The sequence below is a fragment of the Lagenorhynchus albirostris genome, chromosome 15 (genome assembly GCF_949774975.1).
Source record: "Lagenorhynchus albirostris chromosome 15, mLagAlb1.1, whole genome shotgun sequence".
NCBI lineage: Eukaryota > Metazoa > Chordata > Mammalia > Artiodactyla > Delphinidae > Lagenorhynchus > Lagenorhynchus albirostris.
In genome coordinates, this window is record NC_083109.1 from 5,012,854 (window position 1) to 5,031,122 (window position 18,269).

An 18,269-nucleotide genomic window follows, 5' to 3' on the forward strand; every position below is an offset into this window, starting at 1 on the left:
CTCTGCGCTTGCAATGAAGGGGGCCTGGGTTCGATGCCTGGTTGGGGAACTAGATCCCACATGCATGCCGCAACTAAGAGTCTTCCTGCCGCAACTAAGAAGTCTGCATGCCACAACTAAAGATCCCACATGCCGCAACTAAACATGCTACAGCGAAGACCTGGCGCAGCCAAAATAGATAGATAGATAGATAAAAAATAATAATAATTTTTTAAAAAGCACATATTTATTATCTTACAGTTCTGGAGGTCAGCAGTTTGAAATGGGTCTTACGAGGCTAAAATCCATCTGCGCTCCATCTGCAGGCTCCTTGCCTTTTCCAGCTCCTGGAGGTTGGCCACAGACCTTGGCTTCTTGCCCCTTCCTCCATCTTCAAAGCCAGCAACATAGCATCTTCGACCTTCATCTCCCAGGACCTCTACTTCCCATGTATTGAGTGTTTATGTGTGGGCCAGATACTGCACCACGTGCTTTGTTTATATTAACTTGTTTAATCATCACCATGTCAAGAGGGTGATCTAGCCCCACTTTACAGACGAGGAGACCAAAGCACTGAGAAGCGTACCAGCAAGGGCCAGGGTGATGGGCCTTCTGTTGTGCTATAGAGTCTAGGTGTCACCCTTGGCTATCCTAGAGGATGTCCTATCCAGATGAGTAACATGACCAAATGCATTGGTTCTTTGTTTTGTTGGTTTGTTTCATTTCGTTAAATTTTTTTTCATTTTTCTTTTTTAAATGTATTGTTTTACTTATTTATTTTTAATTGAAATATAGTTGATTTACAGTGCTTCAGGTGTACAGCAAAGTGATTCAGTTATACATATAAAATGCATTGTTTTTCAGAAAGAGACCCACAGACATAGAAAACAAACTTATGGTTACCAAAGGAGAAGAGGGGGAGGGATAACTTAGGAGTTTGGGATTAACATATACACACTACTATACCTAAAATAGATAAACAACAAGGACCTACTGTATAGCACAACTATACTTTAATAAAATAAATACATAAATAAAACCATTCCAATAGTTAGAAAGCCTTAAAAATAAATAAAATGCTCAAAGCAAAAACAAAAATGTATTGTTTTTAAGTACACTTTTAATTTTGCAACAATTTTAGACTTACTGAGAAGTTGCAAAAAGTGGTACAAAGAGATTTGTCTACTCCTTACCCAGTTTTCCCAATGTTTCCCAATGTTATCAATTTACATCATTTTACACAACTGTGGAACGTTACACAACATTGGAACGTTAATCATTGTAAACTCCAGACTGCTTTTGGACGTCACCAGTGTTTCCACAAATGTCCTTTTACCGGATCCAGTCCAGGATACCACACTGCATTTAGCCAGTTTATTTTTCACAGAGATGCTCTGGAAGCTGACTGGGGGTTGGAGTGATGTCACCATCAACTGTAGCCTCCGAGGACCAAGTGCCACATGACTGGCACCATCCTGAGAGGCACGGGTTTCTCCTACATTCTCAAAACGATGAGTGATAACATCACTTTCTCCAGTTTGAAGCTGAGGGAACCAAGGCACAGGGAGGTTTAAACACTCTCCCAAGAGGAGTGAGAAACTGGAGCTGGAGGACACGGACGTGGATGAAAGGGACCACAGGGGTGAGGGTGGGGTGCGTTTCTCAGAAGTGGAGGCCACAGTGAGGGACTGGGGGACGACCACAGAATCCCGTGGCCCTGCCCGAGGCCCTTCCCACTGGCTGTTCCCTCTCTTGCGGGGGCCTTCCCAGGGCCACCTGACACTGTCACCGTCATTCGACCACTTCCTGACCGCCTGCTGCGCACGGAGCACCAGGCTAGGTCCCGGTCACATGTGGAGACACGTGCGCACAGGCGAAAACGAACCTCGGGAGGGGAGTGGTGGGCGCTGGAGGTCCAAAGGCGGGTGGCTGTGAGCTGGACGGGACACCCGCCTGAGAAGCCCGCTCTGTGAGGCTTCCCTGACACCAGCTTCTAAGCCAGGCTGTTCCTTCCCAGCGCTTGTCAACGTGGAATTACTGATCTATTTATATGCGGCCCCTCTCCCCACTAGGACACAAGCTTCATAAGGATCCCGCTGGGTGTGAGCTCCTAGCGAAGCCTCCAAGCACAGCAATCAGTAGAGGAGGGAGGGAGGGAGGGAAGAGGATCCAGGGTCACCAGGTATTGAAATTTCAGGACCAGCTCACACATACGCTGTGTTAAAACCCACATGGACCCAGCAGCTCCAAACCGGCCCAGATGGAGGTGGAGGGTCATGGACTCAGAACCACCCCACTTCTTTGCAAACAGGGGTGCACTCGTGTGGCCCGAGGTGGCCTAACCCTTGTCCAAAGAGGGGGGCCCTCCAGGCTCAGGCAGGAGGGCTCGGGAAGGGCTCCCTGCTCAGGGGAAGGAGACGGATGCTTTCTCCCTTCCCCGCCCAGGAGCAAGCTCTCCCTGCTGCCCTGAGCTCCCTTGGTTCGTCATTCCTGACTGGGAGCGACCTGCGGGGGGATGGATTTGTGGTCCCCATCTCTGCGCTCAATACATGTCTGATGAATGAACGAAATAATGTAATTAAGAATTTGAAGGTGGGGTGGGGAGAGTCTTTTCCATCCTTAGGCCTCGTCCCCAAGCACCCAGAAGGCCACATTTGCATACAAATAATTGATATTCTAATTACAAATCATTGGTATTGATTTATTAAGCAGATCCCCAAAGGATCTCTAGAAGATAATTAGATTCCAAGCTCCTTAGGGGTTAGGAAGGCATATTTACCTCCCTGTTCCCCCCCACCGCCTGCGGTGTGAGGAGAGGCGCTACGTGATGCGTGTTTGATGAGACGGGGTAAGCCTGCTCTCCTTGTGGGGAGAGCTGATAGCGGCCCCATAGATCATTTCCAGTTTGTCGGGGGGTGTTCAGGGGACAGGGGACACCTCCATTTGTGCGTTTGCAACTGTGTGTGTGTGTGTGTGTGTGTGTGTGTGTGTAATTTGCAAACCTCGCTTTTCCCCAAGCCCGAGTGATTTTCCACCGTGTGAGTGGCCTTCCCTCACGGAGGGGGCACACCACCCGAGCGTGGGGACCGAGGGACAAAAGACACGCAGACCCCTCGTCCAGGCCCAGCCAGAGACAAAGCCAAGCAAGACAGAGCCTCCAGTGGCCCCGCCACGGGGTGGCAGGGGCTGGAGGTGTTGGACCCTCCAGGTCATCTCTATGGGCCTCTTTCCCAAGCCACCCCAAATAGATGACATTAGTACATTCAAAAAAAAGAAAAAAAAGCCACCAGTGAAGGAAGCCGTCAATAGAAAACGGCAGTTCTTACTGATCTGATTAAAAACTCTGCTTGCTCTGAGAATGCAGCTTCGAGTCCCCCCACATCCGCTGTCTTTCTGACCCACTGGCCACCCCCAGGGCCCTGTGAGAATAGACACCTTGCTGCAGCCCCAGACACCAGGCTCAGAAGAAGAGGAGTCCCCTGCGACACGACCCCCCAGAACTGGGTGGCAGAGCCCCCCCAGCAGGGCCCGGGAGGGCCCAGGGTTGGAGGGCGGGAGGGGTTGGCAAGAGAGAGCGCTGGTGAGAGGGAGGGAGGGACAGGTGTTGCGGCGGAGGTGTTTTAAGGTTTGCTTTCTCCACTTCCATGTTCCTGCGTCCTGCTCCCAGGAATGCTTAGGGCCACAGATTTTCAAGTGACTGTCACGACTTTGTATTTCTGTCTGGGCGCGGGGAAACAAAAACAAGTGATCACACTATACAAAAGCAAATGCAGTGTTCTCAGGAAATCCAAACAGCTGCAGCAGACCCCATCATCTCACGCTGGGAAAAGCCTTGCTGACCCTATCTGGGTGGTGGAGGCTGCTGCCTGGGCCACAGACCAGTTTAGCAGCTCTGAGATGTACTAGGTGTGTGACCGCCCCCCCCACCCCCGCCGCCCCCGGCAGGTTCCTAAGCTGTGGGCAATGCCCTCCAGCCAATGCCCCGGGACACAGCTGCAGCGGACTGAGGGGGCGTCATTGCTCACTGCAGTGCAGAGGAGGTAGCTCAGAACACCCGAAGGGAGCGAGATGAGGGAGGGTTTCACTCTGGGTTAGATGCAAGAGAGGGCAGACCAGAGGCAGCTTACAGCTGTAACCAACTGGCAGCGCAGTAGCCTACCCATCACTCAGATTAGCTGGGACAGGTCAGTTTGGGGGGTTTGGACAACGTCCTTGTTTTGTCTGGGCTCAGAAGGATGACAGAGGGGTCTTGTTATTGTCTCGACCCACCCTGGTCACAGAGTGGCCCTGTGGGATGCTGGCGCCCTGTGGAATTCCGTTCAACAGGAGAGAGGACATCAGGACCAGCTGTGAGTGCCAGGCCAGCTCCCGGCTGCCAGGAGCTGCTTTTCCTTCCCTGCCCACACCTCATCTGTAACGTGGGGAATAATCAAAGTTTCCGTCTCTAAGGTTTGGGGAGGATGCAATGAATGAATGCAAGTAAAGTTCTTAGTGCCCTGTGCCTGGCACATAGTAATTCCTCAATAAAATATTAGCTATGACCACGAGGGTGGCATTGCAGACAGCTCTCGCGGTCTCTTGTGTTGCGTCTGGGAGGCTTGTATGCTGTGTGGGCTTGGGAGCTGTTCTGTTCCTGGAGATTTTACTTATTGCAGGGCGAGTTTTTTGACACATTGTGAAGGAAATGAGTTCATCGCATAGGTAAATCCCTCTCACCCCAAATACGGCACACCCAGGAAACAGGGCATTAAAAACTGGCCCTTCATCATCAGTTTGTAACTTGGTGAAGGCATCCCCCATCCCCCCACCTTTTGTTCAATAAAAGCAAGCGATTCTTCATTCGTAGCGATTAGAAAAAGGGGCATGTAGTAGATACCTGCAGTTATTTCCTCCCATGGGAAAGGTATCACAAAGAACCAGCTTTATCTCTCAGAAGATTAATTCCCTCGTGAGGTCCTAACGTATTTGTGTTGTGATAACGCATGGTGTGTGACAGGGGTCATAAAACCCTGTCGTGATCTTTCATCTATTTATTTCTCCGTGTCTGAGACGTAGGTCTTTGCGGTGGCAGGAGTGTTTTAACATTTGACGATACAAGTGATAAATGATGATGGATCAGCCTCTGAAAGCTGGTACCTGGGAGGGGAAGGGGTGGCATTTGTCTCGCCGCGGCTGTAGGCAGCAGTGCCCATGGGCACAGGCACTCTGCCCCTTCAGCTGTTCTTGTCCACCCCCTACCGCCCCACCCCAAGCCTCAGAGGTCTCCGGTGCAAACCCTTCTCATCCTGTGCTATTCTGCTGCTGCGGCTGCAAGACATCTTTTGTCCTTTTCTCATGGTACTTTGCAATTTAAGTCATTGCCTTTGCTTCATTTTGTGTTTGTGTGTGTACTCACAGGTATGTGTGGGTGTATTTTTATTTAAACTACAGCATTATGAAAAACACAGACAAACTCTTATATTTTTTAGCCTGTAATATAGAAACAAGAAAGAAGTCCCCAAAGGAACCCTGGTGAAGAAAAGCAGGTACTCAATGTGTGTGGTTTTGTAACAGGCTGTCAGATGCTAGGGCTAATAATGGAACTTGTATGTTTATTATTGGTGCGATTAATAATATTGATTTATAGAGCTTGACGGCTTGCCATCATTAGCTATTCACAGTAGCCCCATGAAGTCGGCATCATTATCATTTAGCAAATAAAATCACACGTTGACTTGCAGAGGAGGTAGCCAAAGTTCAGGCAGTCACTGAGTCAGCAAAATACTAAATGTCTTCTGGTTGGCCTCAGAGCCCCCTTCGAAAAATGAGCCTGGAGTCATTCAGCTTAGAGAAGAGCCCAAGTAAATGTAATTGTACCACATCTCTTCAAGATTACTGGATCCCTTAAGCCTGTACATCATTTTAATCCAGCTCATGCCAAGGAGCCTTTCCAGGCTGGTCTTCCACTCAAGGTGGCTGAGATTTTTTTTTTTGGGGGTGGTGGCGGTGGTGGTTTGTTTCACACAATAATCATCTCCATATTTGTACCGTAAGAGGCTGTCCTTTCGGCACCGCGAGGTTGCTAACAGCCCGTTTATAAAACCTGCCGCTTATCTACCCACGTTCCCATCTCCTATTACATTCAGAAGGAGATGCGTGTGGGGAGAAGTAACTTAAAACCAGGGAAAGAAAACCCACGGAGATCCTACTTCTCTAACGTGAGGTTATCACATTGGACACAAAAAGCATAAAGATAAAATTTAAAACATTCTCAGTGGGATCTTTTATGATTTGATGGCCCCGTGTATTCATAACCGGTGATTCAGACCTCCTATCACCCTGGTGGTAAAGATCTCCTATGTCATTGCTGTAGCATTTGTTTTTTTCCTTGTTTTTTTTACACTTTTTTCAAAAACTATGATGTGTTCCATTTATATGCAAAGAAGATGTGACCTGACCCCATCGCTGGGGCAGCTGATTGAAATTCTAATGTTGATGATAGTATACCCTGGGTATGGACTCTGTGCCCTAATACTGTACATTAACCTCACACTTACATTCACAAGCCTACCGTTTTCTTCTTAAAAGTGACCTTTCTCTAATGGAGTGGAGCCTTGGTAGCTTTCCCATTATGTTTTCCATATATTTTATTTAACAGAGGCCTGAAGGTGATAATATTCTACACTGTGTATTAATAAAGAGAATTCTGACCCTCTTGTCCTGTTTCCCACCCCTTTAACAGTGATACCTGTGGCTATATAAATCAGCTTTATGAACACATCTTAAAAGGTGATCTCTGAGTTCTTACATTGTTTCCTGCAAGATGCTGAAAGGTTACGCTGAAAAAAAAAAATCTAAGTGACCAGAGGTCTGATTAAAATCATTACTAACACAGTGATTCATTTTGACAAGGTGTTAGCTGTGAAGTCTTTTCTTCCTTTCTTCTCCCTTACAATCTCCAGCAGTCTCTCAGAAAGGGTATAAAGAGAACTGATAATTTAATACTCTTGGTAAATCCTAGGAGGCTGACGATGCTTGACTTCCCAAGCAACACTGACATTTTCAGTGGAGAATCATGTTTTTGGCTAGTGTTATTATAAGCCAAACAACTGGAAAATTTTAAAGGCTTTGCAGTTTATTTTTATAATATGCCATCTTAATGGAAATCTTGTTCTTAAGTTCTAAAGGGGAAAAAAAATCTGCAATAAACATTAAGGTTGCTTAGAAACCTGGGTCCATGATTTAGTTCTTATACGCTGTAAGGCAACAGCCAGTTGCTTGTGGAAAAATAAAGCCCAGTTGTTTTGTGTCTGCATTTAAAACATCCCTGTTTGTTTCGGGTGTGTGCTAATTTGTTTCTTCCCTTTTGACAGTCTTCTCTTTTTCTTGGCATCTATAAATGAGACTGGCTTCTGTAATGGTACTATTTTGACAGGTGACAGTCAGTCTAATATTCTTTTTCTTAACATATATTTATTTATACTCTCCCCACCACCCTTTCTTCTAGGTGGATTTAGGGCAGCTTGAAAAGATATCAGAATAAGTGTGGACTGTAAACTTCTAAACACTTGCCCCAATCCGGCTCTAAGCTTTTTACTAACCAAATTGAAGGAGTGTGTGTGTGTGTTTTATTTTATTTTTTTACAATTTATTTTAATTTATTTAATTTATTTATTTTTGACTGCATTGGGTCTTCGTTGCTGCACACGGGCTTTCTCTAGTTGCAGCGAGTGGGGGCTACTCTTTGTTGCGGTGCATGGGCTTCTCATTGCCGTGGCTTCTCTTGTTGTGGAGCACGGGCTCCAGCCGCGCAGGCTTCAGTAGTTGCGGCACATGGGCTCCGTAGTTGTGGCTCGCAGACTCTAGAGCGCAGGCTCAGTAGTTGTGGCACACGGGCTTAGTAGCTTCACGGCATGTGGGATCTTCCCGGACCAGGGCTCGAACGCGTGTCCCCTGCATTGGCAGGTGGATTCTTAACCACTGCGCCATCAGGTAAGTCCCTGTGTGTGTGTTTTAAAAAGGAAAAATAAGACCAATGCAACTTCAGTGTAGGTATTGAGCCAGTTTTCATGAAGAATCTGAAGAGTGAATTAGGGTGCAGGAGTTCATGACTTTTCAAAAAGAATATTTATTTATTTATTTATTTGGTTGTGTCGGGTCTTAGTTGCGGCAGGTGGGCTCCTTAGTTGTGGCATGCGAACTCTTAGTTGTGGCATGCATGTGGGATCTAGCTCCTGGACCAGGGATCGAACCTTGGCCCCCTGCATTGGGAGCATGGAATCTTCACCACTGCACCACCAGGGAAGTCCGCATGATTTTTTTTTTAATAAGAAAAAATCCACACCTAACACGCAGTAAAAAAAGTTTTAAAACTATAGAATATAGTTTTAAACACTACAGATAATATATATATAATATAGTTATATATAATATATATATATTATATATATATATATATATATATATAATATAGTTTAAAACACTACAGATAAAGCAGAAAGTGAAAAAAAGTTAACAGCTCTGTAACCAAGCCTCTCTCCTCAGGGAGGAGATTTTGCAAGCATGCACACATATAAATGTGTGTACGTGCATAATTTGTTTTATACAAATAGACTCATACTCTACACACACCCTGATCTTCTTTTTCACTCAACAATATATCGGGCACACCTTTCCATGTTAATTTGTATGTGACAGTTTTGTTTCCTTTATGCTCCTTTTCCAGAAGTTATAAGCAAGGCTGCAAAGACTATTCTTTGTGTGAATCCTTCTACAGTATCTTCAGGCGGTGATGCCTTTAGATGGGGACCAAGGGAGGGGTGCCCCCCACAGAGGGCTTGGTGTGCTTCCCTCTCACCAACAGGCCAAACAGTAGTTCACTGGTTTGGATGGGCATTAGTGTAGATTATCCTCTTTAACCTGTTCATTTGCTATGTGTATTTTCTTTCTTGTGAGTTGTCCTTTCATGTAATGGGTCCTTTTATTTCCTTTTTTGAGGGTGGTTCTGGACACTCTTAGCAGACTTAGATAGTAATCCATTCCATCATATATGCGGCAAACATTCCCCCCCCGCCCCCCGCCCAATGTTTTGGTTCACCTTTCAAATTCATCTATGGCCTTTTCTGGTCTATCTTCTCCAGTAGCCAGATAAAGGACCTGGGAGTTGACGCTGGGTTTGGGGGTCCCCGCCATACCTCGCATCATCCTCCTTCATCTCCCCACACACGCAGCTCTAGCTGTGGGTGTATGTACTGTAACACTGGGGGATATGGACTAAAAAACACATCGAATAGGAAAATGCAAATTCCACCGTATGATACCATTACACCCTGCAAGAACAGCTAAAATGGAGAAGAATATATCACGTGCTGGCAAGGATGCTGCGCAACTGCAATTCTTATACGCTGTGGGTGGGAGTTCTAGTGATATGCCACGTTAGGAAAACTGCATCTACTGAAGCAAAAATGAATAAACCAATCTACAAATATAGCTCTCTTCCATGACTCAGTAACTCCACTCCCTGGTATATGTCCAGCAGAAATCTGTATACGGGCACCAAAGACACGTGTAAGAATGTTTGTTGTGGTACATTCGTAATGGCAAAAATCTGGAGACAACCCAACGCTTATCAATGCAGAATGGATAAACAGTAGTTTATTCACACAGTCGAATACGATAGAGCAGTGAGAATGAATGTGAATACTGCAGCCCATGTTGAATGAAAGAAGCCAGACCCAGGAGTACATACACTACGGTTCCAAACGGTATGTATGGTAAAGTTCAAAATTAATCTCCTCCAGAGAGGCACAAGGTGGAGCTTCCGGGAGGTGATGATGTCCTGCTGTTTGAGCTGAGGGGTAGTTACGTGGGTATGTCTCCTTTGTGAAAATGTATTGAGGTGTATACAAGATTTATGGAACTTCCTGTATGTTACGTTTCAAAAAAAAAAAATGGCAACAAACAAAAAACCAAACTAACGACAAATAGTTATTTTAACTGAAACAGATAAAGATTATCAGGGAGATGCTTTAAAAATAAATTATATGCGAGCACTTACTCTTTGTCAATGTTGTGCTGAATGCCAGGTATGTAGGTATCTCCCCTGAACAGCCACATGTGGTTGGTGCTCTATTATCTTCCCATTTTACAGATGAAGGCCCTGAAACTCAGAGAGGTTAACAACTCTGTCTAAGGCCACCCGGCCTAGAAAGGCGCTAAGCTGAAGCTCAAACCCAAGTCTGTCCATCTCCTGGCTTTGCTGCTCTCTCTGGTTCCCTCGTTAGAACACATCTGTCCTGTCAACACAACCATGGCATATAGACAACTGTGCTTCTCTCGTAGAGGGATATCAAAGAGAAAACGAGTGTGTGAAGCTGTGCTTCTGTGGGCAATGCACGGACTGAGGGTGTCCAGGGCTGAAGTCCACACTCAACGGAAATGCTGGCATCGCTGAGGAAATCCAGCAGATAACAGAAGATGGTGTGAAACTTTTTGCTCACGAGGTTGGGAAGCAGCATTCCCTCCAAACGCTCGCTGGAGGCTTTGCAGGCCTGCCTCCATCATCGTTCCCCATCTGAGCTCTGCAAGGACACGGACAGGAAGGAGCTGTCTAAGAGAGAGATGCTGGGAGCTGGACTGATGGATACAAATACCGCGCTGCTCACCATACACTACAGCTATCAAAGTTCTGGCATTCCAGTTTTCAAAAATCATTTTAAAATGACTCCGGGAGATTTGGTTAAGACAAACGTGTGATGAAGACTATCACAGGACTTCCCTGGTGGCGCAGTGGTTGAGAGTCCACCTGCCGATGCAGGGGACACGGGTTCGTGCCCCGGTCCGGGAAAATCCCACATGCCGCAGAGCGGCTGGGCCCGTGAGCCATGGCCACTGAGCCCGCGCGTCCGGAGCCTGTGCTCCGCAAGGGGAGAGGCCACAACAGTGAGAGGCCCGGGTACCGCAAAAAAAAAAAAAAAAAAAAAAAGATTATCACAAAGAAAAACCGCTTGAAAGGCAAATACGTATATCTGGAAACATAGCATTTTTATTAACAAAATGTTTACACTCTCCTTACAATACAACAAATTTTGTAGTGACTTAGCATGTTATACTCTATAAAAGTTTAGTATAGAATATTCAAGCTAAAACAATACAGTTTAAAAGTATGCCAAATCAACCACCACTGCAACTATCTACTACCAGCCTAAATGTAAAAAGAAAAATCTTACAACAAAAATCAAAAGATCAAGTTTTCTTTCGTCAGCATCTACAAACAGTACAGACATCATACAGTTTATATATAGACTTAGGTCCAGCCCAAGGTTAAGACTGCAAAAATAAAGTCTTCAAACATCCATATAAGCTTGGCAAACCATCATTACAATATTTCATCACAGGTAATCAAGCGATGCGTCATGCAGAGAAGCCACGGCTACAAATTTGGGCTGTTTGTAGTGCAACAAGGCGGCCTAAACTGTAAGCAACTTGATTTTTTTCATAATAGACGCTATTATAGAAAGGCACAAATATCTTACTCCTTGCATCAGGTCTTGAAAAGGCATGACATTCTTAGGAGAAATAAGAATTGCTGGTACAACGGCTTAGCTTTTTTTTTTTTTTTTTTTAAATGTCTAGGCTCATCTCCACAGCCGTTTCTCTCCAAGACTTTAGACTTGGGGTTTTACATACTTTAACAAATGTTCTATTACAAACTAAGCGAGGTGCTGACACTTAAACTGCCTCATCGCCCGCGGTAAGAAACATTTTGTTCCGCAGCCATGTTGCCACTGTAAGCTAGTACTGCCCTTTTCCTCGCTGGAAATATTGGATTTCTTCCCCTAAAATTAGCCTTTGTGTGATCTGACAGTACAGGTTGCCTACTGCTTCCCCTGTTGGATGTGGTGGGCAAACTTTACCGCTGCGACCAGGTAAGGCGGCATGGGAAGGCATGTCACACGCGCTGAGGAGGCGGCTGGCGCCCTGCGTCTTTAAGGGAGAGCCCGCAGCAAAATGAGAAGAAGAGAAATAAGGCCAAGAAGTCGGCTTCGATCGCAGAGAAGGCAAGACGTCCGTTCTTAAGACGGTCAGAGGCATGATCGACAATCATGTGAGTGACTCATAAAGGGAGATGATGGAAAGACTGAGAGGCTGGATGAGAGTAAAAAAAAAAAAAAAAAAAAATCTTTTCCAGGGCAATAAAGCTCCGTCTACACAGTACAACAAATGGTTTGAAGAACAGCCACCCGTCAGTCGCTCTGACTAGCCAGCTGCTGCTAATTGTCCCCACGCTGAATCGACCAGTCGCTTGGACAGCACGTGCATGACCCCCATTAAGAAAGTTTCCTAAACTAGGTAATAACCGCAGAGGCAGAGTCAGCGGAGGTACACAAGTTCAAGCCCCACTTTCAACATTTTCCAGTGGGTGAAACTGATGATTCAAGTATAAATTTCATGAAAAAATTAATAACGATGAATTAAGGGTTAAGCTCCAATTGATGTCACACGCTGCTGGGTGCTGACGATTCCTGAAGTGGGAGGGGGCGTGCTCCACCTCGCCCCCGGGCCTGTCCCACTCTAGCTGGTGCTCACTGGGTGCTGGGCTTGCCCAGGCGAAGAACGGGTGCTCGGCTTTTCTCCGTGACATAAGACGGGGAGTTTCTTGGATAAGTGCAATTCTGAGTAAAGATTGTCAGCCCTGTGTGTGAAATGCTGTTTTAAAGATGATTTCCTCTGAAGCACCGCTTTAAACAATTTGCTTCTGGAAACACGAAAAAGTTCCTGAATCGAGAAGGTGCATCGAAACCGGAGCATTCTGTTCCTTTTGCAGGATTGCAAAGGGGATGATTAAGGTCTACAGTTTAAAACTGCCAATTAGAGAAGGCTCTTCCAAAAAATCATTCCTATCTGAGGATTTCCCATTAACTGGCTGAATTCCTGGCACTTGAATTCCTGTTCGTGGAAAGCTACCCAGAAGTTTGTTTCAATTATGAAGCATTTTGATGAGGCACCGGACGCCAGGACCATGCACACCGATCTGAAAATGAACTGGCCATGAGTTTTTTAAAATTTCTGTTTAATTTTTTAAGACTCCATGGTTTTAATTCTAGTATCTACTGATGACACATCCTAATCTTACTATCTATCTAAAATGTTCAAGATAATGAAAGGAAAAGATGGAAGATTTCAGATTTTTCTTTTTATTAAACTTCTGAATCTTTTGTTTGAAAGCTACGAACAGTTCTAGCCTATCTGGAACTGATTATACTCTAAGAGGAAAGAACACAGATATTAGTTATTTCTGATGGTACAGACCAAAAATCAAAGTTGATCTATGCCCCTGGAAGTCCTTCTCGATTTGGGAAGTAAATCATTTTCCTTACATGCTAGGAGAATCCTGAAGGACACACTGAGAAAGATGGAGATTCTCGGTTCTATTTATTCTCTTTCTTCATTATGCCTAATGAAACTTCATCAGTAACAGGTTGCTCACTTATCATTCTCTTAGACTGAAAAAGTGGGGGCTCCTGAAGAATGTAATACCCTCCTAATTTTTTTTTAGACTTTCATTTGCACATATAACAGGACAAATGCCCCAGAATTCCATTAATATTTCATGAAAACCGGATAACCACATGGCCTGGATTTCTATTACTGGAAGTCAAGACAAGCAAGAGAAATGGGCAGAGGTCACTTCTTTCAGTCCAAGGCTAAATTCCACCTCCGCCTCCCTTTGCTAAGACTATACAGTATCATGTTTATCTCCTGGATAAATTTGTTGCTTGGACTGTTTTTTTGTTTGTTTGTTTGTTTCAATCATAGTACCACAGGTGTTAAAACACATCTCCTAAACATTACCTTGAATCATTTAAAAATTTTTGATGGACCAAGCTAACTGAGGGCAGGTATATATATAGTCACAGCCTGACCCTTGAAGGTACATTTAGCTTCTTCTTTTAAAAAATATTAACTGTTAAGAGGTAGACGATCTCTTGTAGTCAAACAAGTCATGCTGCTATAGTCCCTTTAAAACAAATTTAAATAATGAAGAATTTTGACAGGTTTCCACTCTCTAGCTTATCACTGTTGTTTAACTTTCATTACAGAGACAGGAGGAACACTTGCAGCCTAATGAGTTGGGAGAGAAGAGCCAGCCTGAGTCTGTGGGCTGTCATTTCTCCCCCAGATGTTCTACAGCAGGTACCTAGTACAGATCAGAGTTAAGGGGATTCTAATAACTTTTCCCCAGAAGGAAAGGATTTTCTCATTACTTATACAGGTTCTTGCAAAGACATCCGAATGTGTAGGGGGCTCGTCTGTCATACACATAACACACTGTGCGTGTATTTTCTTATACACTAAGGGGCCATGAATCACTTTCTCAGCGTGTTCTGAAAAAAACAAGTGAAAAAATGCTTGTAAGAATTTATACAACCTCTTTTGCAACTTACTCTCAGCCTGTAAAAAGATGCATGTAACAGTGAACAAATGCCTTTTCAAGCTCTGAGGCTGACATGCCAATTAGCGCAGTGTAGATTGAATTAAATCTGCCCATTTTAACACAACGCCATAACAGTACAGATACGCTGGTTTGACGCCTCCAGGAAAGCCATGGAATAGTCGTCTGAAGATAGTTTCATTATTCTATCTCCCAGAGTTTAATTTAGAAGGTCTCCTAGACCTATTTTCCTTCTTGAGAACAGAAAAGAAATAAACACAAAACGTAAAGAGAAGTTCTGAAATTAAATGTGGTTTTCTTTCCCTTTTTATATATTTAGAAATAATAAAACCCGACAACCTCAAGAAGGACACCAGCCCACTTAGAGGAGGTCGGGCCTCCAACAGAGGAGGGTCAATCCTTTCAGACGTGGGGAGGAATCCAGGAAGCCTGTGTACAACGGGAAGCAGGCACCTCAAACAAAATCACACACAGGCGACCAGGAAGTGTGTTATTCTAAAGGAATCAAACCTTTCCTTTGCTATGTGTAGAACGTGGCCTGTGGTTGAAAAGCAGGTGATGGAGGTTTCATTTGGAACCAGAAGGGCCTGTGATAGGCACTTCTCCCTAATCACTTCTTAAAGAGAGTTTAAAATGAAGGACACTTAATCATACCCATACTGTATGTTCTTTTAATCACCAAATGACAGTTAATGAGTTATCACAGAATCAGAAAAACACTTGTGTGAAAGGAGAGTTCTTAAGACCAATGGTTACTAAGATTGGACACCTGCGAAGAGCTGATTTCCATTTCTCTGAGAAGAATCAATATACACTTGCAGCTAATTAATGCTTTTTCTCTTTTCAGTCCCCAAAGTTTTTAAAGATGGCCCTGCGTCATAAGAGAACCAAAAGAAGAGTTTTATAGATGGGCTATGTCTCAATTCTTATACAATCTAGAATTTTCTCATAATAAGAAATAAGAATAAAGAATATATAAAACGTGTACTAGATCACTCTTTAGGTGAATAATCCAATGTGGGCTCAAAATAAAACACTGTTTCTGACTTTAATATTCGTCTCTGCATTTGAGAAGCAAACAAGATAACTGAAAACATTTTTCCCCTGTTCTCATCGAGTATGAATTATGAATTCTGAGAAAGCAATGTGTAGTTGTTATTGTTAAGCATTAAAAAGACACCACATGAGAAACAGCCATGGCAATTTCTGAGACAGACCGAGGAAAATGAGAGCAAGAGAGGCCCTGAAACGCATGAGGAACACATGGGAAGGAGAACGAGAAATCAGGATGAGAAGGCGGCTGCGGAGGGCTGAAGGAGGGACCCGTTCTGGGCTCCGTGCAGTAAATGTCACAATAGGACGAGAGGCATTCGGAGGGCTTACCAATCAGAGAGGCACCGAGGCACTTTGCCTTTCCCTGTGCACCCAGACGTCATGAAATCATCCACGCTGACTGACAGCTTTGGTTGAAAACATGTGAAGGTCACAGATTTGTGTGATCTTTTGGTGAAAAAAGAGGGAAAGGGCCACACACGCGTCGCCTCTCCGTGAATCCAGCAACCTTTGTTTTATGTTGTTGTCATGGAGATAGAGGCCCAGCAGTGGGAATGTTAGGGACAAACCAGGGCAGTGGCCTGATGGCCGGATCCATTTCGAAGTATATGAAACAAAGCCAAACCACCTTCAGGTGTGAAGAGCCCAGCCTTTGGAATCAGGCATTCTCTCTGAAAGCTTGCTAATTTCACGCTGGGAAGGACGCTAGATGCTGCAGGGGCACAGAGTCCACACGTATTTTAAACAAAACATTAGACTTTTCACTACCAACGTTCCTTCTATATGATTTCGATAAGAGAATAAGCAATTCCAAATGCTTAAGACATACACCAGGGGAAAGGGAATCGTTTTTTACTTAATCTGAGTTATAATTTTCCCATTACAATCTAACCGTATCAAGTGGGGGGCACAAAGAAATAACCATTAGTTTTAAAAGTTTCAACTGTTCAGTTTAAGGATAGCTCTGAAAGCACAATTTAGTTTGAAATTCAAACTGTTTCATTTCCTATTCAATCTTGTACATTTCCTTCCCTTACAATACTCATGTTGGAAGGGTGCCAAATTAGACCAGGAACAAATTTTCACCAACTTCACTTTAGTGCTTTATTTTTAGATTACATTAAAAACCTCAGTAGGCTCCCTGAGGGAAAAGAGCTTTAACCACTAAGAGAGGCAGGGGAAAACAGGGGAAACGGAAAGACAGGCTAAATTGTTAACAAGGAAAGCTCTCTCAAAACAGCTGGCCTGAGGTCGCTGTAAAAGCTAAAAGAAACTTACCCCCAAGACCAGGTAGGTAAATGTGGAGAGCTCGGGACCTTAACCTTTTGCCCCGAAGCTAGGAAGGGCTAGTCAGGCTTGTCAAAGTGGCATACCGTCTTCACAATGATTTCCAGATGGGACTGGAGGGGCGGGGGCGGCGGGAGGGAAGGCAGAGAAATCCTGACCGATCACAAGCCACGCGCTCTAAGCTTTTGCACCAGGTCAACGTGCTTCAAGGAGCCTCCTGTGCACAGGCTGCGAAATGGGCGGGCACAGTACGAGAGTAAATGGAGTGTTGAATGAAACACAGAATTTGTTAATGTATTTACATAATTTATAATCTGTAAGCAATGGTCTCGTAAATATAGACTACAACTTTACATATGCTAAGCAACAGATCATTGTCTCCCCCACCAAAATATCTCGGTTAAATAAAAAATTGACAGCATTTACACCACTTTCTTTACTTTCTCTCTTCTTCTCTTTGTAAACCACTGCTAGTCAGTTTGATCATCTGCAATTCAATTTATTCCAGGCAGCTTCTCTACCACCACCACCTTGATCGCGACAGCTTCCTTACAAAGGTGCCAATAATGTGCCTGGTGACACATGCAAACCCAGGGTGAGGCATGCACCTGCTGCTGTGAGTTTACTGTGCATGTCCTGGGCTGATGTACCCAATGCAAAGTGCTTTAGAGACGGCAGGGGTGAAACCATCTCCGTCAGCCCTTATAAATAATCCATTTTAGCTTCAAATAATAAGAACTGCCATCCCTCCATTCATGACAACCGACCACGTTCTAAATGCCACCAAGGAAATGGTATCATGGGTACCAATGGGAAACCAAGGAAATGATCATCTCCACAAGGTCTTTTTCTTCCCTTAAGAACCACAAAAGTGCTAATTTTCCCTTTACAAATGTTACATAAACTCTTGATTACAAAACTACTCAACAATTTAATCCTACCATCTATACAATTATACACTCCTTCTCAGCAAGGTCAAAAGCCTATGATGTAGTCCCTTTGTACACCAGAGATTCTTTACAGAAGAGAAGTCCACAGACTGAAATATTATTGCTGCAGTCTCCAGAGAGGAAACAGAACCGGTCAATTCCTGTGAATCCTTGTTGCCCGAAGAAGATACAAGACCGGCGAGGCGACCCCTGGCGACAGGGCTCCAGCCCTCCCGCTAACTTTCAGGACCACCTACTTCACCGTTGAGCCTGGAGGCCGAGGCTCAGTCAGCAGCAGCTCCGTTTCGGCTCCGAAGGCTGTCTTCGGAGTTTGAAGCCCTTTCCACCGGAAGGCGGGTTGGAGTCAGTGGATGGAATTCTTCGACCTGAACCAAGAGGACAGGAGGGAAGGGAATGAGCTTTCACATTCTCAACCTGTTCATTCTCAGACACAACCATTTTGCAGATGCAATTTGACAGGTTTCATTAAAATTTAAAAAGTTGAAAAAACTTCTAAGTTTGGAAGACTTTTAGATTTACAGAAAAGCTGCAAAGATAACACAGCACTGCTGTATCCCCCTCACCCA

The 18,269-nt window shown here is 44.5% G+C and overlaps 1 protein-coding gene across 2 annotated transcripts in view; it reads right to left on the reverse strand.

Annotated features, from left to right (window-relative positions):
- Nucleotides 1-10,980: 10,980 nt before the first annotated feature.
- Nucleotides 10,981-18,269, reverse strand: part of RAB22A (RAB22A, member RAS oncogene family) — a 52,706-nt gene continuing 45,417 nt past the window's right edge. For both annotated transcript variants that reach the window (XM_060122756.1, XM_060122757.1), the window contains one exon: nucleotides 10,981-18,068. In XM_060122756.1, coding sequence (XP_059978739.1) covers nucleotides 17,971-18,068 — 98 coding nt within the window. In that variant the 3' untranslated portion in view covers nucleotides 10,981-17,970. The remainder of the gene's footprint in view (nucleotides 18,069-18,269) is intronic.